Genomic DNA, 22,313 nt, shown 5'->3' with positions numbered 1-22,313 from the left:
TCAGCCGGGCAGTCTCACCCCTCAGCCCAGCGATCTCACCCCTCAGCCCGGCGATCTCACCCCTCAGCCGGGCAGTCTCACCCCTCAGCCCGGCGGTCTCGCCCCTCAGCCCGGCGGTCTCACCCCTCAGCCCAGCGATCTCACCCCTCAGCCGGGCAGTCTCACCCCTCAGCCCGGCGGTCTCGCCCCTCAGCCCGGCGGTCTCACCCCTCAGCCCCGCGGTCTCACCCCTCAGCCCGGCGATCCCATCCCTCATCCCGGCGGTCTCACCCCTCAGCCCGGCGGTCTCACCCCTCAGCCCGGCGGTCTCACCCCTCAGCCCGAGGGGCAGCGCTCGGCAGCGGGGACCCGCCTCGCCTCGGGATCTGCCCGGAGCCCCCCGCTCCGCCGGGTCACAGGTACCTAAAGCCTGTGATCCTGACGAGCCTGTGCTGGGGCCGTGGTTGGTGTCTCACGCTTCTGCGATAACAGCTTCAAGGGGAAGTTCACAAAAGTTTAAAAGCACAAACCTGGACTAGTTCTGGTTCTGAGTGTAGTTTCAGAGCAGTTGGTGTGTGACAGGACTGGGCCTCAGCATGATGGACCAGCAGTGGTGTTCCCAGTGCCAGGAAGGGCTTGTCCCCTGCTCTTTTTATGGCAGATACTCTGTGTGTCAAAGCTTATTCCACTCTCTCTGGCTCCATGCTGGAGCTGATAAAGATTTCTCTAAAAATGTCAACACTGTCAAAATAAAAATGTTTCATTTTTTTATTGCTTTTTTATTTAATTTTAAACAAGAAAGAACTATTTTTAGCAAGTTATCAGTTATATGAATACATATGCAAATGAGAGCACAATAAAAATTATCTAACTACCTAATAAATTAGGAGGAACAGATTGGATAGACCAGGATTAAACTACTAATTTTATTATGCTAATTATAAACCTTGAGATTTTGATATTTCTGCATCTCAGACCTCAGAGAAATGTAGCTTATCTACTCCAGGAGCTGGTAATGGAAGAAAAGAAATACAGGAGTCATTATTTGAATGTTTTAGGCCACAATTAAATGAGCTTGGACCTCCATCCTGTAATTTGTCTCAGGCATCCTTTCATTTTCTTACAGAAATCTGAGTTCTGGTCAAATCATCCTGTGTGATGTAAAGCTCTCCTGCTGTCAATGCAGCAGGCTCAAGTCTCTAATGAAAATCTCTTTTTCTACAGAAACTTAGAGAAAGTTGCCAGTATTGGCTCCTAAAATGAATGTAAGGTTAAGGTGTGTGGGGTTAAACCCAACCTATTTTCCTTTTCCATGTCTTGTTCTAGAAGAAAACCAGTGTGAGCTGCTTCAGAACAATGGTCTGCCACTTATGATTCAGGTATTGACAGAATCTCAGGATGAGGAACTCATCAAAGCTGCTACTTTTGTGCTGCAGAACTGCAAACAAATGAGTAAGCTTGCAGATATTGCTTTCCAAATGATTCTTTCCATCTCTGTGTTCTGCTGCTTCCCCAAGTGATTTTAACTGTGGCAGCTTTGTAATTCTGTGTACTCCAAGAGATGTTTGTTTTCTGCATAGAAAGTTGCTTATTTGTCATCAAGAACTGACTTAGGCAGCAAAAAGAGAAGTAAAAATTCCAAGAGTGTTGCAGTAATGCATCTTTCCCAGTTCTGATTCTCCAAAATACCTGGTTTGTTTGCAAGGCCATGGTTTGAAACTTGTTTCCAGTTCAGTCTCTCTCTCAAGAACACCTTCTCTATTCCATGGCATAGCTCAGTCAGCAGACCTTATCTCTGAGTTTGCAGACAGATGTTTGAGACTATGTGAGCTTTCAGTCAGGCTTTGAGAATCCTCTGTAATTCCATTTCTCACAGACAGGCCACTGGTTTCCTGGAGCCTCCCCAGTCCTGTGCTAACACTCCCTGTTTTCTACAGCCACAAACAGATAGAAAGCTTTGTCTAAGGCAGGAAGGCTCAATGCCAGTGCACTGACTAATTTCTGTTTTAAATCTTCAAACTTCTGCTCATCTTTTCCCCTCCCAATCTCACCTTCTAATAGCTTTTCATACGAGAGCTTGAGGACCTGAGTGTACCCTTTGACCCACAGCCTACAATATCCCAACAAGTCTAAAAGTCTGCTAATCTCTCTCTTAGTTTTTGCTTGCAGGAGTGAGATTATCCCCTTAATTCTTTCAGGATTCAGTCTCTGGTTCCCTTGACAAATTATATGTCCTAAGTATTTTACCTCACATCCTACAAATTGAAGTTTCCCCTTTGATACCCTCAGTCCTTGGTTTCCCAGAAAATTTAATAATGCTATGGTGGATTCCTGAGCCTTCTTTTCATCTTCTCCTGAGAGAAGTAAATTATCCACATACTGGAGAAGTTTTATTTCAGGTGTGGTTGAGAAAAGTTGTAGTACTTCCCCTAGGGTTTGACCAAATAAATCTGGGGATTCAGAAAATCCTTGGGGCAGCCTTGTACACATACACCACTGATTCACCACCTGCTACAACCTCTGTAGGTTTGATTGATCTGATGTGTTTGCAGTTAAAAACCCCACTATTCTGCCTAGTCCTTCCCTTTAATTTGACTCACAAGCTTCCCTTTTGCATCTCCCTCATTCCCCACATCTTTACTCTCATTGGTTACACCAGGGCTCCAACCCATTTTATTTCAAGTTAATCTGATTAGGTAAGAACCTGGGATTGTGATGTCATTGCATTAGCAGAAGGAAGTAATACTTCCTGCAGGAAAGATGACAATTTTTACCTTTGAGAAGCAAGTCATGATCTGACTGGAAGATTAAAACAGAGCAAGCCAAACTGTGGTAGTAACACCAACTCATTCTGCAGGAGCACAGCTCAAAGAGGGAATTATGGCTCATGGACTGCAGGTAAGACAGCAAAATGTCCTTGTGTTTGGTTATTTGCCTGGAGGGGGCTTTGGCTGAAGGGGGGGAAAGGTCAGCTTTAGCAAAAATAGCAGAACATTAGAAATACTGACTGTGGTTCTTCTATTTACTTGTCAGAAAAGATGGCTTTCAGAGCAGAGGCATCTTGATAGACTCACTTTTCTACAAATGCATGACATTATTTGACTTTAACATAGCTATATTCATATTCTTTCATTCTGTGCTGATGAAACAATACTTATGAATTCCTCTACTGTACAAAATTGCTGTAGTTCATTTTGTTGTTTTTTCTTAAATTCAGAAATCGACATCAGTAATTGAACAACAGATGATACTGAAACTAAATGAAACCATTAATTCCTCAAGTTGTAAACTCATGAGTTAAAAATGTAATGATTTTGTATGATAGTTTAGTAGATTTCTTTAGTATTATGGGCTGTCTCTGTAGTATTCAGCAATATGCCACAATGCAAAGGCTTTAATGAGCCTGTAAGGCAGGTTGCTGTGGTGCTCACACTGATGCAGTCCTTCAAGTTCTGGTTTTGAACCTTCCATTAGGCTTTAAGAAATGCTTCAGACAGAGGATATTGCAGCAGATATTGTTTGTACCCAAGACTCTCAGTGAGCAGAGTTGTTAAACCAAGTAACAGCTACAAAGCTGCACTGCTAGACTAGCTCTAAGCAGTAATGACTGTTTACATCTGTGTGCCTCAAGATTACCTTTATTCCACGGGTACATGCACACAGACAAAGCTCATCCCTCACCTGAGCTGAAGCAGTTGCAGTGTCACTCATCAAGTGCAGCAGGAAGCTCAGCTTTGGTAAGAAGGCTGACCTTCCCCTTGCTGTGCAGAAGAAATGCTGTGCATTTAGAAATGCAAAAGCAGATTGTAAAGCTGAAGTCCATTAAATACCACAGTCAGGATCATGATTAGGCAAAAGAAGCTGCTCAAATTGCAGAGAGAATTATCACTGCATTTAAGCTGCAGTTAAGTAGAATGCAATAGACATGGGAATCTTGGAGACAAAACAAACCCAAACAGAACAACACAAACAGCACTTTTATACTGGTGTCAGTGACTATCCTTAAAGGTGCTTTTTTTTGATACTTCAAATGATACAGAGATGGTGTTTATGTGTTCCAGTAGTCTCAAATAATCATTGTCTTTGACCAATGCTTCTAATTCAGTCAGAATCTCATTCCCAGCACGAGCAGCCTCCCAGAGGCAGAAATGGGCCAGTTTTGAGCTGCCCAGCTGGGCTGACCAAACACCAAAGCATGAGCAGCTCTGCACTCACTGAAGCTGCTCTCAGGGCTGTGGCACAGCCCAAGGCACAGCCCATGCCAGTGTCACTGCCAGCGTCTCTCCACGATCAACGAGGCACGAACAAACCTGAGCTATGGGCACCCTCTGCAGCTTCCCCTCTTCTCACTGCCATCCCAAAGCTTCTCCTTTTGGGTGAGCCATCTCCCCTGTCCTCTGAGAGAGTTAATGGCTGGAATGTCAAAGGCTCAGCTGTGAAATCATGCTTGGAAGGCAAAGCTTTCTCTTTTACACAGTGGAGAACGATGGTCAAAGTAGAGCAGCACCCCAAAGTGACATGCTGACCTGGAATCCCAATCTCCTTGCCTTACATTTTAATTTTTGCTTGTCTACCACACGAGCAAGCTACTGAGCTCTGCAGAAGGGCAAATGGAACAAGAGGGAAGGTTGTTATTATTTTGGGTGGCTTTTTTAATGAGTTGATGATAGCCAAGAATTGATTTCATAATGACTGGGGCAAAGTACTTGTTATGCATTAACAACTCCATTCACAACTCAGCCACCAGCTCCAGTTATCAGATTGTGAATTGTTCTAGCAGAAAGATCAAAAACTCATTTGACACATTATTGGAGGGGAGGAATTTTTTCCTCACACTGTCACAGACTGGAAGCTTTTTCTTGAATGACTTTGTTGCTAGTTTTAGATGTATTTCCCTTTTCCTTGCAGATAAGAGATGAGGCAAGCGGCTACAACAAAAATCTGTTTTGCATTCCTAAGCATTATGAAGAGGATTTAGAAAGAGTCTTCATTCCTCATGGACTCATCCTGGACAGGTATGAGGGTAAACAGAAAAGAATAGGGACAGTGATGCCAATTTTTGTCCCTCCAAATGAAAAAAGCCTGAGGTCCTGCCCTATGCAGCCCATGAGAAACGGGGAAACTCTGCAGCCCAAACACTTCTGTCCTAAAGTCTGGTATAAGAGGGGGTTCATGGAGAGGATTCCTCTGCAAGCCCAGTCAAGCTTCCATGTTCCATCAACTGTCTTCAAGCCCAGCTATCCTGCAATATTTGTGTTTATGGGTTAAATCTGCTTATGCTGTGCAAATACATAATTTATTTTCCTACGACTTGCTGTGCTCACAATTTGCTAGTTATAAAAACCTAACAGCAAGATCAGAGTTTTTACTTGAACATTGCTTAATAGATGCACAAACAGCTCTGATACACAGAACACTTTCCAGAATTGCCTTTTTTTTCCTTCTTTCTCCCAGGACAGAGCGTTTGGCTCGAGATATCATGCAAGACATGGGAAGTCATCCCATTGTTGCACTCTGTGTCCTTAAAGGAGGCTATAAATTCTTTGCTGATTTGCTGGACCAGATAAAAGCACTGAATCAAAATGGTGATAAATCTGTGCCCGTTACCGTGGATTTTGTCAGAATAAAAAGCTACTGTGTGAGTAACTTTCTTTTCTTTGGAAAATTGACTCTCTCCATAGACTGGCATTCTAAATACTGGTAGTTTGTGTGAGAACCCCACAAAAATTGAGTTTATGTGTACATTCTCTTCAAATTACATACTAAAAAGGAACTGATTTACTGATCTGCCCCAAAGGGTGGATATTATATATTCACTGGAAGAAACATAGCAGAACACTCAACATGACAGAGCCAGGGGCAGATCTCAAACTCCTTCCTCTTGCAAGAAGCAAGAGCAGCTCACCTTTCAAACAAATACAGGACAACACTTTGGGGCATGTATTATGTGACTTCCATCTCTTCTTTCTCCTTCTAGAATGAGTCACCTGCAGAAAAAATCAGTTTTATTGGAGAGGAGCTGTCTACACTAAGTGGGAAGGTATGAATTGGCATCTTCAGCTTTTAAAGGAAAACAACTGTTCCTATGTATTTTCCAGGAAATCCATCTTTATTAAAGATTTTGATACTGCATACTTCCAGCCTCTTAACACTGATTTAAAATGCTGGGCTTTGAAATAGTGAATAATTCCCACTGATCTCAGTGGAAACTTGGAGTGAACAGCAATGAGTGCTCCCAAAGGTCCCATTCCCCATTTTATCCCAGAACCCCCAGAAATGAACCACACTCAACTGATTCATTCAGTGCCTCTAGAATACAGTGCTGTACACAGAGCAAGATACAGACCTGACACAGGTGCCTTTATCACCATATTTTAAGCTTTCATAAATACTTACAAAAAGACTCTTCAGTAAGCACCAAAGTCAGTCAGTAGTTCAAGTGACAATCTCCTTTGAAAATCAAGGCAATTTCTTTGTAACTGAGGGTTTTAGTGTGCTTTTCTTGGCTGTATGGTTTGCTGAAAATTGCCATTTAAGTATTTTTTTTCTTTCCCTTCTTTCCCTATGCAATCTCTTCCAGAATGTGTTAGTAGTAGAGGTAAGTAATGACTGAAGGAGGGGTGGAATGACACAGATTCTTTTCTCCCTTCTTTTCAAATGAATACATATTACATATAAAATAATAATTAATGAAGTTACTGGGCTGCCAGGTTGGTTTGCTCTAATTTAATCCACTGACAGTCTGATTTTCCTTTCAAACTTGAAGGATAATTTATTTTTTTTATCACTTTCAGGACATTATTGAGACTGGTAGAACAATGAAAGCACTGCTTTCAAAAATAAAAGACAAGAAACCAAGGATGGTGAAAGTTGTAAGGTACAAGGATACAGCTGCTAACTAACACATTCAAATCATTTGGGTGAATAGTCATTGTATGCTGACAAGTGCTTGTTTGGCTTGAAGTTTGGGGGGAAGAAAGCAAATGCAGGAAGCAGTCCTTACCCAGCTGCTGGAAAATTAAGTGTTTCTTGAACTGGGAAATTTCCCTGTGCACTACCATCCTCACTGCTCAAATTAATAAAGAAAGGTTTTATGGCTCTTTCTGTGTAGTCCATAAAGTCTGATGGATTCCCTGTTTCTTACTTTATGTCTGAAGGAAATTGATGTCTTTCCATAAGTTTTCTAACGTTGCCTCAGTTGCCTCAATGCTGGAATGACAACACTCAGAATATCCCTTACTATCCTCAACTCTAGAAGTTTCCAGAATCTGAGAGTCTGTCAGCACTTGGAAGATGATTTCAAGCAGCATTCTAGACCTGCTTTTAGTAGGTCTCTAAAAGGAAATTTTGTGGAATATCCCTGTGTCTGTCAAGTAATCACAATGCTTTATAAAAACAGTTGCTTTATGCACCAGTTATTCAGACAGGCCTTCTAGGGACTGTCCAGGAGGTTCTCAGTTTCTTCTGAAGTGCACAGGCAAACCAAGAATAGATAAGATTTTGCAGAAGAAATGTCCTTTTCTCCCTCCCTCCCCACTAAAATCATTCCCAGCCACTTGGACATGCTTCCCCCTCTGTGCTGTTCCAGTGTCCTGAGGCATTGCTACGTGGAAGGGCAATGACCTGAGACACAGGATTGGAGGGAACTGAATACAAACCAGAGCCACTTGGACATAAAGAATGAACCTAGATCAGAGCCTTTGCTTCTCCCTCCATGACAAGGCTGAACACCACTTCTTTCTGTGAAATAATCTCACTGTCTTGATTTAATTGCATGATTTTAGAAGCTTATGGGGAGATGTGGCAGAAGGGAAGTTTGCAGCTTAGACATATTTTAAAAACCAACCTGCTCTGCTCTGCCTTACAGCCTGCTCGTCAAAAGGACATGTCAGAGTCCAGGTTACAGACCAGACTGTAAGTACCATGTTTTTCTAGTATTTTCCAAAGCACAGTCTTACAATTTCCCTTCAGGCAGCACATCTGACAACTGCACAGAAGTTTCATGCAGGCCAAGAGAAATGGGGAGAAACTCCATAAAAACTTGTGAACTAATGTCCAGCTATGGCATCCTGAGGCCTCATGACCACCTTCTGTTTTTCCCCTGGCTGGCCTCAGTGCAGGTTTAGCTATTTGATATGTAAATTTAACTATTTAGATAGCAGAAATGAATCAAACCTTAACTGTGTGTTGCTTTGCTTTGGCCCTGGAGGGCATTTGTTTTGACTCTGCATTATTAAACTTGCCTTGTTTCCAAACTGAAAAGTCCTACTGAATCACAGTTCATCTACTTTCACTCAAGTAAAATCTCATTCCTTGTCTTTTTTCCCAGGACTAACTCATAACCAGGTTTTAAACAATTATTTTGTTAATAAACATAACTCTCTTAACACCTTAATTATATTACTGACTGATGGGAATGGTTTAGATTCTAACCTCTCTCATCAATTTATAGCTCAGATTCTTAAGGAAGCACCCTGAAAGAGATGATGCCTATTACCCTTAGCTCAAGTATGTGTTGAATACAAGCTCTGCATTTAAAAGCTACTTCTACCACTGAAGTATAAAAAGATCTGTATTTTCTTACAGATACAGGCTTTGAAATCCCAGATCAATCTGTGGTTGGATATGCTCTTGACTACAATGAATACTTCAGAGATCTAAATGTAAGTACATGCACATTCCTCCACTGCCAAGTATCAGGTACCCAGCAAGAAGATTTGCTTCTACTCAGAGCTTCTCAACAATTAAAAAACCTTCAACTCCAGCTAGAAACTTCCAATAAAGGAGCAAAACCATTTTTAAGGTGCCAAGTTGGTAATGCAGTGTAGGTGCATGAGAAATGTTTGTGCTTCACCTTTTTATAATTCTACTCCACAAGTCTCATGGCTCAGCCGTGCTGCAGAACATTCTGAACCCCCAGGATGGTGAGCAGCACACAATCTGTGACCCCATCTGAAAATAACTTGTAATTTGACTTTAATTGGATATTTGGCTGACTTAGTTCAACCCTGTGTTGCTCTTCAGCCACCAGGTCTTTAAAGCAGCCCTGCAGGGACTCTGGGTGAAGGTTTCCATACACTTAGGGATAACATGTCTTATATCTTACATGTCTGTAAGAAGTCTTCCCTTATTCCATTACAGCTCCTTCAGGCTGCACAGAGTAGTAGCCTTGGAAACATCATAAACTGATAGGGTTGATCATTTTTACCTCCTTTGTTTTCAAAAGTACTTCCTTAATTCTGTTTAACTCGGAAAGTTTTTTACTTCAAAGCCTTTTTCCTAAGACAAAGCAGTCCTGCTGAAGACACAAACAGTCTGTGCTATTGCTCAGCAGCATTGAGGAGCATGCAGTAATTTAACAAACCTAAATTCTTTAGAATATATAAACCTATATATTACAAATAAACTTGCAAAGAATACTAAGATCTGGAGTTTACTGCAAGTAGGAAACTTCCAACTATTACGGTTGTAGTGTGTTTTTAGTACAGTGCTGGGAATACAGCTGAAAATTAATCTTACACTTCATTCCAAGATAGAGATTGATAAATATTGTACTTTTTATTTTTTCTTTTTTTTTTTTCTTTTAGCACACCTGTATTTTGAAAGAGAACGCCAAAGAGAAATACAGGATGTGATAATCTCAGTCTTCTGGAGCACTGATTTCTGGCTGCTGATTAGGTGATATAAAGCATCCCATCGGGAAATTCCTTTTGCTACTTGCGTGTCCCGGAGCAGCAGGAGCAGCTCCCCGTTAGTGGCAGGAGCTGCAGCTCGCTCATTGCCCGTGTGCTGCGCGCTGAACACGAGCTCTGGAGACGCTGGGATTTTTCCTGCTGGAAGCAGCAGCAGCAGCAGCAGGAGCTGGGTGCGGGGCTGTGGCCATAGCGAGAAACGTGCCCGGCTCGTTCCGGGCCCCGCAGCGGATTCCTTCGGCTCCCGGCGGGGCCCGAGGGAGCTCGGAGGGCGGAACAGGCCCCGAGCGGAGGCCGAGATGGAAGCCAGGGGCACGGGCAGGGCTCGGGGTTACCTGGGAACCGCGGCCGCAGCGCCCGCGGCGCTGCTGTTCCAGCTTCAGTTGCGTGGAGACCGCGATCCTCGGTGGGTGTGCGCAGCCTGGCCACGGGCACACGGCTCCACTGGGCCATTCGCCAGGGGAATTGTTCACAGGGAATGGGGCTGTGCGGGGCAATTCCTGCTGCTTTGCTCTCACAGCGAGTCCCGAGTTCGCGGTGCTTTGCTTTCTGCCAGGGAGTCCCCAATTCGCGGTGCTTTGGTCTCACAGGGAGTCCCGAATTTTGTTTGAAGTTAAAGATTGACTAAAGTTGTACTTTTGGGTTTTGTCACAGCTCTGCCATGAATTGGGTTGTGGGTTTTCAGATCTGTTGTGTTCCTTTGCATCCCCTGCACTCACCTGGTCCAAGGCCTCAGGCACGGCTCTGGGGGCTCGCTGCAGGTCTTGGCTGGGTTGTGACACCCCCTCAGCTGCTCCTCATGGCAATGTCCCCTGGATGTGGCCTTCTTGTGGGGGGAGGTTTTAGAGCCGAGCCACTTTGTGGGAGGGAGGATGGGTGTCCACTGCCTCTTACATTGGGGATGTGGCACAGCCACAAAATTTCCTCCTTGCCCCTCTGTTGATGGGAGGTTTGTGTGCAAACCTGGCCTCAGCAGATGAGTCTGTGCCTGTGACTTCCCCACCCTGAAGCCAGACAGAGCTGATTCTCAGGACAGCTGCTGCCTTTGGCTTTGGTGTGGATCCATTTCTCTCCCTCAGTGTTGATTACTTCTGCCCAGACCTGAGATGATAGGACAATAGTGCCACCTTTATTTTCTCTCAAGTTCCCTTAGGTGGCTTAACTCACAGTCCAAAGTTCCAGTCAGCAGGCATTTTCAGGGAAGGGTGGGCTTTGGTGGGCACAGGGCAAAAAATCCTTTAGAACAAGATTTAAGCCGTGAGCCATAACATTCCAGTCTCTCACACGTCCTGTGAGGAGCAGCTGAGAGAGCAAGGGGTGTTTAGCCTAAAGAAAAAGAGGTCCATTCTAGCTATTTTTAAATAATATCAATATTTAAAATAATAATAATAATAATAATAATAATAATAATAATAATAATAATAATAATAATAATAATATTTGCAGTAGTATATTGAATCTAATAATATTAAAGCTACAGCTTTTACAGTCTGTTCTAACTATTATTAATGTTATTCATATTTTTAGCTCCAGGTTTCAGTGTGATTCATTTTTGAATTGCACAGCTTAGCCATGTAGTTCAACTAGAGGCCTAAGAATCCTGGCTACTCACACCAAACAAGCACTTGGCTACTTTTAAATACTATAAATTTTTTAGCACCAGTATATCTCTTGAGTCTGCTGTGAATTGGATTCTGGATTTTCAGAATTCCATTCTTGCTCCTTGCAGTTTTCTTGAGGCATTGTTGATCTTCTGCGACTTCCTCCTTTCAAGATGCCTTCTGGATTCCCAGAAAAGACAACGACACCTCCTGAGCTTTTGCTCAGGGCAAGACTGAAGTCTTTCAGTGTAAGTAGCCTCTGGGGCTGTGTTAAGGCTGGAAATGGCCCTGGTGTCCCTCCTCTCCCTGCCCCTGCTGTTGTCCAGCAGCACTGTGAGGCTGCAGAGCCCTCCCCAGCTCTCTGTGCCGTGCTCCTGTTGCTGGGGGCTGTCCTGGTGCACTTGGGAACACCGTGTGTTGCTCCAGGGACACTCCAGTGTCTTCCCTGGCTGTGCCACCGGGGCCAGGTGAAACCAATGTCCAGCTGGAGCCCTGAGCAGGCGCTTCTCTCCCTGCCCTTTGTCACAGCAATTCCTTCTGTCAGGCTGGGCACTCCCCTGTGCTGCTCTCACAAACCTGCCCTTGAGCACCTGGGCAGCTCCAGCTCTGCCCAAAGCCTGGAGAGACACGGCTGGTGCCAGCAGCAGAGGTTCCAGAGCAGCTGTTCTCTCTCATCTCCTGCGTGGGGCACAGATCCAGCCCTGCACACAGCACTGGAGTCAGGGCCACAAAGGTCCCTTGGCTGTCTGGAGCTCACTTGACTGAAGATGCCCTGCTGCTGAGGCTCTGTCAAGGAGATCCCTCTGTTTTCTTCTGTGGAGGGCTGTGGGAGCCCAGACAGGGGAAGCAAATGCTAATTAACAGAGAGGACTAAAACCTGGACACTTTCCTGTGCCCCTTCTCTTGGTACCACTTTGCTTTCTTGCATCTCCTGGACTCACCCAGCAGCGCTATCTCCTCACTGTGAGCTTTGAGTGTTGTGCAGGGATGGAGTTAGGGAGTTCTGACAGCTCCTCCCCACTCTCTGAAAAGATCACTGCCTCAATCCAGTGAAACTAAAGAGGAAACAAATGCCCAAAGAGCAGAAATCCCCAAACATGTCCCATCAAATCATGGGGAAGCTGAGGGACATAGCCATGTGGTTGGAGTATGTGTATTCTGCTCTATTATTAATTTACTGATGCTAAGTATTTCAACAAGTAACTTAGGGAGCTTCCAGGACTGTCCTAGATGATGTGATCACCAATTAGTCACCAGTGCCACTTGTTCAAGAAAAGCCTTTCTGAACAAGCACATCTCTGATGCTTTTGCTGGGTTTTTTTTTTGCCTTTCAGCTACTTCCCTCTAGATTCCCGAGAGAGAAGCTCAACAAGAATGAGGCCAGTGCTGGGGAGAGTAGTCTGCCCAGAATTGGCCCATTTCTACCCACGAGTGAGACTGGTCAGAAGGTAGCCTTTTCCTGCTCTTTTCCTTTCTGTCTGATGCAAAGTTTGAAGAGGGTGTGTGCTTGTGACAGGCTCGCCTCCAGCAAAATACCTCAGTGTCCAGGTGCTGTTGTCATTGCAAACTGCTGGTAGTGGTGGACTTGGAGTCCTGATCTGCACCAAGCCAACACAAATAACTTCTGCTGAAACTGCTGGGGTTTGCTGGAGTGGAGCTGCCATTGCTGAAACAATGGGGGGAAGGCTGGGGACACAAAGGCACAAATTTGCCATTTGCCATTTTCCTGCTGAAATAGCCACCTCTTGCTTTGCTGTGGTCACCATCAAATGCTTGGGGTCATAGGATTCCCTCCACAGTGGCAGTGCTGGCCTTTGTAGGCCAAGGACCTGCAGGAATTACTGCAGATTTAACAAAAGTAATTGCATTAATGCTTTGGGTTGGAACAATGTGTTGGGAGCCTGAGAGATTCTGCAGGCTGCCAGGTGCACAGGGGACTCACCCTGGGCAGGGGGAATGGATGTGCTTTCTCTGGATCAGTGCCTACTGTGTTTAAAGCTGCTTTTCCTGCAGGACTGGCTGGGTATATTGCACAATCCAGATGTGGTAGGTGGCCGAGGCGGGTGTTGAGCAGGAAATGGGCAGCAAGAGACAGTAACAAAGTGGTGAAGGATTGCCCTGGAGAGGGAGGTCAGGAACAGCTCAGAGAAGGGCACAACTAAGGGACAGTGAGCTGCAGCCACTCCCTTCAGCAGTGTAGTCCCACAGGAGAGCTGCTGGTGTGTCTGGAGTGACAGCAGTGTGGCTGGAGAAGGCAGACAACAGGGGAGAGTTTTCTCAAAGCAATGTCTCTGCTCCAGAAGCATTTGCTGCTGTTGTGTCATTTCAGACATGCCTCTAGAATGGTATCAAATAAGATAGCAATAATAGACTACAAGAAAGCACCCATTTAAAGCTCATGGAAAAAGGAGATACTAACTCTACTCTTACCCAAGTTACTGAGAAAAGAACTGACCCTTATCCTCATTCAGCACTCACCTCATTTTTCTTTTTCCTAATTTCTGTGTTATTTTATTTTTGCCTTTACCTCTGTTAGGAACACACTTAATTTTAAATACAATTAAAGGGGACAAAGTTGTTGAAGCAAAAGAAAACTGTTCATTAGTGACAATTCAGCTGAGCTGGGTGCATGTCTCCCTCCCTGAGAGCTGAGCACACACACACCCTTCACCAAAATGGCTTTTTTTATACCCTTTTATATGGCTTCTTTTATACCCTTTATACCCTTTTATATGGCTTCTTTTATACCCTGCTCTGTGTGGCCCAGCAGCTCTTGAGCAGCTCAGAGCAGAGGTGGCTGAGCTACTGTTTCCCCAGTGTGGCCTGGGCAGACGTGCTCACCCAGAGTCTGTCCTTCACTGGGGATCAGAGTAAGAGTCTCCTTCATGAACATTCCTCCCAGCAGCTGAACCTCTCCCTGCTCTCTCTTGTCTCTCCAGTTGTTGCCAGTTCTCCCGAAACAGAGCTTGTTTCGTGTTTCCCCACCAGAGCTGGTGTTTCAGAACTTCGTGGCTCATGAAGTCTCTGAAATGGAACTGTCTCTCACAAATGAGAGCAAGGTAAGTGCTGGGGCCTGGAGCTTTAACGCCGTGCTGGAAGAGGGGAGTGGTGTAATTCCCATGGTGTACAGCAAAGCAAGTTACCTGCTGCAGCACATCCAGAAGAAAATGTCTCAGCACCTTTGTTGTGCAGGATGGTGGAAATCTTGCTGTGCTGGGAATTCTCCCCTGAGTTTGGCTATGCATTGATGGTATCTATCCCAAAGGATTTGCTTTCTCTTGAAAGCTCTGGATTGATAGGAATGTTGAGGGCTGTACAGTTCTAACCTGCTTTCATGCTTTGCCTTGAGTCTATACCACATCCTGTGTCTCCTTGGTTAATCTTGGTTCCTGGTAGGAATTTCTGCCTCTCTCAGCCTGTTTGACTCCCTTTGTGCAGCTCACAGTCAAAGCTCATGGGCTGAGTCTTCTCCACTTTCTGCTGGAATCACTTATCACTGATGGCATTGGTACTGCAGGAAATGTGTTGTGAAACAGCCCTGGAGTCAGACTGATGCAGCAGAAGCAGTGGGAGGCCTTTAGGTGCCACTTCAGGCTCCTGCTAAGCTTCATCCAGCTCTGCTCAGGTTTTCCAAAAGCAACGTGGTGCTCTGCTTTCCCTTTGGAGAACCACAGCACATCCAAAGCCATGTGCTCCTGGAGGATTTAACCTTCACTTGAGGCAATTGTGATTATTTTGCAGTTTCCCAAGAGAGTTGAGAGGGGAAGAGGTTGAAAGATGTCAGCAGTTGTGTTCCACTGTAAAGAGGAAAATTGAAACCATTTGAATTTCAGTCAGGGAAACATTTCCTCAAATGAGGCTTGTGCCAAGAGTGGACTGGTGGGAAGAGCCAGGAGGGTCAAAATCATCTGGTTTAGACTTTTTGAGAGCATTTTGGTGCTCAGGGGTTGATATCTATGTGCTAGAAAATGCATGTTTGCTGTGTCTGTGTATCCCAGAGGGCAGAACCTGTCCTGCTGGCTGAGGGCAGGAATGCCCAGCAGCCCAGCTCACCTGCACAGGCAGCAAGAGCCCCTGGGGAGCCAAGATTGCTTTAATGCTGGAATGGGAGTCAACACTGGTCATGTTTGTCCAGGCAGAAAATGCCTTTGAAGCCCACAGTCAATAGGCACAGCCTGTCTGTATTTCCATCATTTTTGGCAAAGTGATTGCTGTCATGGTTTTAGGATTCTTCCTTGCTGCTTTAGTTGCTCATTTAAATTCTCTTTTGCCATCTCCATGTTTTAGGGATTGTTTTGCTGTGTTCCTTCTTTGCCTTTTCAGGTTTGCTTTTATTCCCAGTGAGGCCACAGTGTTTGGTCTCCTCTCTTGCTGGTCTGTTTGCCTGACTGTACCCCCAGACCTGCCCTAGCCACACCTGATCTGCTAGAAGGGAATTTCTTCCTTCCCCCAGGATAATGTGCTGCTTTGCTTTCAGGTAGCACATCCCCTGTCTGGAACACCACTGCATGGCTGTGTGCAGGCAGAAGCCAGCAGGTTTTTGGCCTTGTTGAATATGCAGATGACTTGGTGCAGGTGCTCTGTCTCCATCCTGCTGGTGCTGACCTGCTGGGCCCTTCCTTCCCACCGGGCACTGCCCTACTGCCCCTGGCCAAAATGAGCCAGACAGAAGGGATTCAAGTTCTCCCTTGTGAATGATGTGCCTGTACCTCCACAGCTGAAAGTGCTCTGGAAAAGGGATCAAGGAAGGATGTCACCAGAGCACGGACAGGTCTCCTCTCCACCTGTTTCCACAAGTGGCAAAATCATTGTTTCATGTCTTCCCTGCAGTGTGTTCAGCTGGTGCAGGTCTCCATGCAGAGCTCACCTTGTTTCAGGCTGGTGTGCCCCAACGAGGCGTACCGTGCTGTGCCGCGAGGTGCGACTGCCCGTGTGCGCATTCAGTTCACCCCCAACGAGAGCAAGGTGAGACTGGAGGAGCCAAAACACACAATTATCTCCAAAGCCACTGTTTTCCCTGCACTCTGGGACAGCCCATTCCATGCTGTGAGCTTGGCTCCAGGCTGGGGGCAGGCAGCCTGCAGCCAGGCTCAGCTTGGCACGTGCTGCCAGGGGCTGCAGCCAGGCCTGACAGGCCCTGCTTCCCTCCCTGCACATTCCTGAGCATTCCCAAGGGAAGATGCACAGGGAACAGGATGAAAATGACAGGGGGGTGTTGAGAGATGTTTGGCCATCTCTAGGTACAATGGAAGGGTTTCATTATTATGGAAAACACTGGAGGAATGAAGAGCTCAGAGAGCTTTCCTCCTTCCTGACTGGCAACAGCTTCCCTGCCTCACCCTGGGCTGGAGCAAAGTGGTGATTTCTGCCCCCTCTGTTGTCCAGCCTTGCAGCTGGGCTGTCCCACAGCACAAGTGACCAAGGTACAGCTGCAAGGCCAGGGCAGAGGCTGTGCTGTGCCCGTGAGCCCAGCCTGGCACAGGCACACTGAGCTCTAGGTGCCCTTAGCAGGAGCTTGGTGAGCTGCAGGGGACTTGGACACCTGCTGAAAGAGCTGGTGTAGGGCAGGTACAACCTGCAGGCAGAGCTGTGAGCCCAGAGCCTGTGGCAGTGACACTGCTGTGGCTCTGTCTTCATGCCTGTCACTGTGGCTGCTCTGTCAGCTGGCACCCATTCCGTGCCAAATGTGCTTTGGTGGGGAGATTTGAGCAGCAGTGCCGAGGCCCTGGAGCTCTGATCTCAGTGCTGGGATCTGGAGATTTGTTCATACAGAAGGGTTTAGGACATGGCATGGAAGGGAGGAAGGGAAACAAACAACATCCAACAGCATCCTGCTACCTCTTAACACTGTTCTTCTCCTGACTTGCTTGGAGAGGCAAAGTTAGAGGGGAGTTGTGAGCCAACTGATGTTTCTACACTAGACCAGAGGTGCAGGATCTTTTTGGGTGCAGCTGTTTTCTCACCTTCCTTTCCTTTTGCTGCTTAGAGTCAGTTTAACACTTTGTCCTATTCTCAAACAGCAGGAATACAGGAACATAAAGAGGAATGGCCTGTGTTGTTCCCTAGCTCCATGTTCCTTAGAAGGGACTTGGAAATTATTTAACATCATTAAACTTTAGAGTAAAAGTTGTGGCCTAGGGCAGTTCTCTGTATGACCCTAATGGCATGAGAGCTTAATGCCACTGAGATAGGTTTTGCAAAGTGCACTGGTGCTTTTAATAATAATAATAGTGGTAGAACTTAGTGTTCATTTTGGGATAGAATAGAATAGAATAGAATAGAATAGAATAGAATAGAATAGAATAGAATAGAATAGAATAGAATAGAATAGAATAGAATAGAATAGAATAGAATAGAATAGAATAGAATAGAATAGAATAGAATAGAATAGAATAGAATAGAATAGAATAGAATAGAATAGAATAGAATAGAATAGAATAGAATAGAATAGATGCCCTTGAAGGGTTTTAGGACATTGTTTTCTTCTGCCATGGGAATGGCACTAAATGCCCTATGCTGAGCTCGTTTCTTTTCCTGCAGGATTATTCCCATGAGCTTGTCTGCATGACTAAAACAGAAAGGATAGTTGTGCCAATCCGGGCCATTGCTGCCCGAGCTATCCTGAACATCCCAGACCAGCTGAACTTCTCGGAGTGTCCAGTCAAGAGCAGCACCAAGAGGACTCTGCTGCTTCGAAACACTGGCAGCCTGGAGGCTCATTACTACATCAGCACCCAGAGGTGAGGCAGCTCCTCTGTCCTTGTGCAAAACACCTTTGGGTGATAAAAGGCTTGGGAAAGAGCAACAAAAGGAAGCTGAGCATCAGGGCTGCACTGCAGCTCTGGCTGGAAGTGAGCAGGATGGATGGCATCTGCTCTTGCTTTCAGTGCTCTTAGCAGGATGCAGCCTTTGAGCTTTCTCTGTCCCACATTTCCTGGAGGGTGCTGGAACATGTGAGGAGCTGGCTTGCACCCTCCTGAGCACAAGCAGCTTCTGAAATGGTTCCCACTGTCAGCCAAATAGCCCCATTCTCTGGGAGGCCACAGGCACGTGGCTGCCCAGTGCTCCTCATGAGATGCCCTGCTAATGGTGCTTCATTTAGCTGGGGTTGGATCCTTCAGATTGTAAATGGCATCCTCCCTTTGGGTCTTGTTTCCATGTCTCTGTATTGCTCTAATCTGCATTAATCTTGCAGAGTTTTGATTGCTGCTTTTCTTAGAGCAGCTTTCATTGAAATGCTGATAAAATGTGCCCTTTATAGGCTAAATCGGGATATTTTCAAGGAAAAATAAACCAAAGAGCCACGCTGCAAATTCAACAGTAATTATTTCTTGGTCTTCAAGGAAAAGTTCCTTCTCCCTGTCTGATTCCTAGGCTGTAATCTCACAGGACAGGTAGTGCCCTAACATTTGCATCTCTTGAGATGAGGTTGATAGGCAGCAGGACAAGGGAAATTGCTGAGGCAGTCAGTGTCAAGTTGTGCATGCAGACAGCTCTTAATCCTCTCCGTGGTTTCCCAAACCATTCTCTGATGGGATTGCTGGCAGTGGGATCCTTGGGTCTCATTGCAGAGAGCTGGATGCAGAGTATGGGGGAGGTGGGGTCATTTTATCCCACAGGATCTCCTGAGGTCTGTATCTCCTCAGAAGTGGGTCAGCAGCTGTTTCTGATCCTGTTTTGTCTCTTTTCTGTTGCCTGTGGTTTCTTTGCTCCCTGCTTGCCCAAGGGAGCCGAAGTGACCTGCACTGCAGAAGGAATATCATCCCCAGATGTCCCCTGAGTCCTGATCTCTCTCTTTGTGTTGCAGTCCTTTCTCCGTGGTTCCGGCCATGGGAGCTCTGGGTGCTGGTGACAGCGTGCAGGTGACAGTGGGATTTCACCCACTGACCACTGGTGCCCATTTTGGGTCCATGGTAGTGAGCTACAACACAGGTGAGTGCTGGGCACTGCACGGGGCACAGGACACTTCTCCACCACCACTCCCTGTTGTCCCAGCCCCCTCAATTCCCTCTGGATGTGCCTCCCCTGTTCCAGCTTTACCCCAAAGAAAACTGAGAACCAGTTGGTGTTTAGGGGGCTGATAAAGTGGATCCCCTCTAACAGGACTAAGATTTTTGGGCTCCTGTTTTGCTGAGAGTTGCTGAGTGGAGGAAGGAGGAGCCCTGATTCTCCACTGCCTTGTGGCTATGCCTGGCTGAAGTTTTGTTTTATTCTGGCCAGTGCTGTGTGTGAGGTGTGAGGTCTCCATCAGACTCTCTCCAATGCAGTGTATTTCTTGCACACCTCTGTCCCATAGGCTGCTGCTCCACTGGCTTGTCACAGACCCTTTTACTGTGTTGCCCTCTACACATACATATAGTTTCTGTCTAATAACATTTTCAAATCCTCAAGTACTTTTTGGTGACAAATCAAGACAATTTTTTCCTTGTCCCCATTTCCCAGGCCATTCATGCTGTTGCAAACCTCTCACATCTATCTCCCATTTGATTTCTAGACTGAGGAATCCCATTCAGTCTTCATGTAGAAGCTGCTCTGTACTTACTGATCTTTCCTTGGTCCCTTTTTTATTCAATTTGAAATGCTCCAGCTTGGTTTTTGAGATCAGAACAATATCAAATATTTCAAGACTGATGTGGCTGTGTGTTTGGACAGGGAGATGATGATGATGATGATTTTCATGGTGTTCATTTTGTAGTGGTTTGTCATATTGCAGAGCCAGGCTGGTTGTGTTTCCTCACCTGGGTCCCCTCCTGCTCTGGGCTTCACCTCACTTGTTCCTCTGGGCCTCCTTTTTCTGCTCACATGCCCCCAGGTGTATTTGCTTGTCAGCAACAAGGGATCCAAGGGATCAGGAGAAACAGGAATCTCATGGGATGCCCAGGGGAAACCCCAGGCAAGCCAGGACTGAACAGGGCTCCTCAGCATCACCTGAAGGACTTGGATGCAGAAATCCTGGTGATCTGAGTGGGTCACCTGAGCACACCTGACAAACCTCAGTGTACCTTGGGGCCCAATCTCCACAAACACACTCCAAAATCAGCTGTTTTAGGAGGTGCCCAGGACACCCTCACGCTGCACACACAGAGCTGTCAGGATGTTATAAATGTGCTGACCCATAGAACTGCAAATACAGCTAAAAGCTGTGACCCTTTCTTCTGTGACCTGTGGTTTGCTCTGTTCCTTGGGCTTTCATCAGCAACTGAGCTGAGCAAAGGCTCCCCTTTGCTTTGTTCCAGGTGAAGAAATGATCCACACAAACCTTCAGGGAGAAGCTGTAGATGTCAGCATCGGGTTGAGGACGTATTCCGTGGAGCTGAAGAAGACTTTCATCACCACGTCAAGCCACACAACCATGTTCATCGAGAACAGGAGTAACATCAGAGCCCAGTTCCAGTGGAAGACTTTTCCTAGTGAGGAAGATGAGAATGAAGAGAAGAGGAGGTTGGTTTGCAAGATGCATTTCAGTGAGATACATGGCCCAAGACTAAAACTAACGTAGGGCCTCAGGAGGGTGTTGGTGCTTTTGAATGGCTCAGGCCAAGTGAACCATCCCTGGCATCAGGGTGTGTGTCCCTGGGCTTCAGGAGCCCAGCACTTGACATTCCAGTTCCATTTATACCCCAACCAGGGATGGCATTTTGGGAAGGAAAGGTTGATGGCAATGACTAGCTTTCCTCAACTTCTAATTGGGCTTTTGCTTCTCTAATCTTCTTCCTACATGACCTGGCAACATCCTTAAACATTTCCTGAGTTGCCAGCCCCTCTTTCCAAAGGTGAGACACCCTCTTTTTCCCCTTAGTTTGTTCAAAAGCTCCTTTCCCATCCAGGCTGGTTGTCTTCCCTGCCAGCTCATCTTTCAGCACACAGAGACAGTCTGTTCCTGTGCCTTCAAGAATTCTTTCTTGGAATATGTCCATCCTTCCTGGACACATTTGTTTTTAAGGGCTCTATCCCAAGGTACTCCCCATTTCAGTCTCTTGAACAGGCCCAAGTCTGCCCTCCAGAAGTCCAGAGTGGAAGTTTTGGTGATGCCCCTCCTTGTTTCACTGAATATTGAGAACTCTGGTATTTCATCACAGTCACTGGACCCCAGACAGTGGTGGAGAGATGAAGTTAATTCAGTTATTAAGGAATCTCCTGGTGATATCCTGGGCCCCAGGGAGGCAGCAGACTTCCCTGTGGAATGGATCCAGTCGATCTACAGGCCCTCAGTTCCCCTTAGAAGGGAGTTGCCCACTACCACTACTCTTCTTTTCTTCATCTGTCTGACAAAGTGCAACTGGGAGACTCTCCAGACAGAATTTTTTCTTTAGTGTCATCTGCCTGACCCTCTGGATCCAGGGCCTCATAACTATTCTGTCAGGGCACCTGGGCAGGTGCTGGGGGTCAGGATGGAATTTTATTACCTCCCCAGTAGAGACCCCTTTCCATTGCCCACTGTCTCCTCGGTCTCCTCCTTCTGCCTGATGGCAAGAAGGGCAGGGCAGGGCTCCTCTGACTCCTGCTGAGCTCCTCTCAGGGTTGGAAGGGTGTAACTCCAGCAGTTTATTTCTGTTTCACTCTCCCTAATGCCTCTCAGCCTTTCCACTTCTTCCTTAGGCTCTGCCACCAGACAGAGCAGAGGATCCTCCTGCTCACACTGCACACAGGTGTCCTTCACACAGTGCTCTGGTATTAACACCAGGCTCAGACCCTCCCTGCACCAGGGGCCTGCACAGCTGCCTCCTTCCTGGGCTTCTGTTTGAGTCAGTGCACTCTTGCTGGCAGCAGCAGCTGCAATGGCTTTTGATCAATTGTAAACCATTGCTGGGGGAAAGAAAAGGGAAGAAAGCAAAAAGGAAAAAAAAGGCAAGCAACTCATAACCAGCCAAAAGACACAACCCACTACAGGAGGAGGGTGGGTGGCTGCACCCTTTCTGCTCAGCCTGCTTGGACAAACTGCCCTGCCAAAACTGCCCTGCCAAAACTGCCCTGGAAAGCCCCTGCTTGCTGTGGGCCAGGTCATTTGCACTCCTCAGAGCCATTTTAAACTGCCTGCAAA

General features: G+C 46.2%; 2 protein-coding genes across 2 annotated transcripts in view; both read left to right on the top strand.

The window, feature by feature from the left end:
* The first annotated feature begins 2,859 nt into the window (after positions 1-2,859).
* On the top strand, positions 2,860-9,614 carry LOC131582557 (hypoxanthine-guanine phosphoribosyltransferase-like). The gene is made up of 9 exons (XM_058845872.1): positions 2,860-2,877; positions 4,888-4,994; positions 5,434-5,617; positions 5,957-6,019; positions 6,560-6,577; positions 6,774-6,856; positions 7,847-7,893; positions 8,566-8,642; positions 9,567-9,614. The coding sequence occupies exons 1-9, from the start codon at positions 2,860-2,862 to the stop codon at positions 9,612-9,614; spliced, it is 645 nt and encodes a 214-aa protein (XP_058701855.1).
* A 356-nt stretch (positions 9,615-9,970) lies between these two features.
* The window catches only part of LOC131582752 (hydrocephalus-inducing protein-like), a 57,086-nt gene continuing 44,743 nt past the window's right edge, over positions 9,971-22,313 (top strand). Inside the window, exons 1-8 of the mRNA XM_058846221.1 lie at positions 9,971-10,077; positions 12,621-12,720; positions 14,040-14,142; positions 14,261-14,331; positions 16,103-16,237; positions 17,813-18,012; positions 19,080-19,204; positions 20,509-20,713. Of these exons, the coding sequence (XP_058702204.1) occupies positions 9,971-10,077; positions 12,621-12,720; positions 14,040-14,142; positions 14,261-14,331; positions 16,103-16,237; positions 17,813-18,012; positions 19,080-19,204; positions 20,509-20,713 (1,046 nt within the window). The remainder of the gene's footprint in view (positions 10,078-12,620; positions 12,721-14,039; positions 14,143-14,260; positions 14,332-16,102; positions 16,238-17,812; positions 18,013-19,079; positions 19,205-20,508; positions 20,714-22,313) is intronic.

This window comes from Poecile atricapillus, chromosome 10, assembly GCF_030490865.1.
Source record: "Poecile atricapillus isolate bPoeAtr1 chromosome 10, bPoeAtr1.hap1, whole genome shotgun sequence".
Classification (NCBI taxonomy): domain Eukaryota; kingdom Metazoa; phylum Chordata; class Aves; order Passeriformes; family Paridae; genus Poecile; species Poecile atricapillus.
The sequence above is the reverse complement of the archived record's forward strand: the minus strand, read 5'-3'. Positions and strand labels throughout refer to the sequence as shown.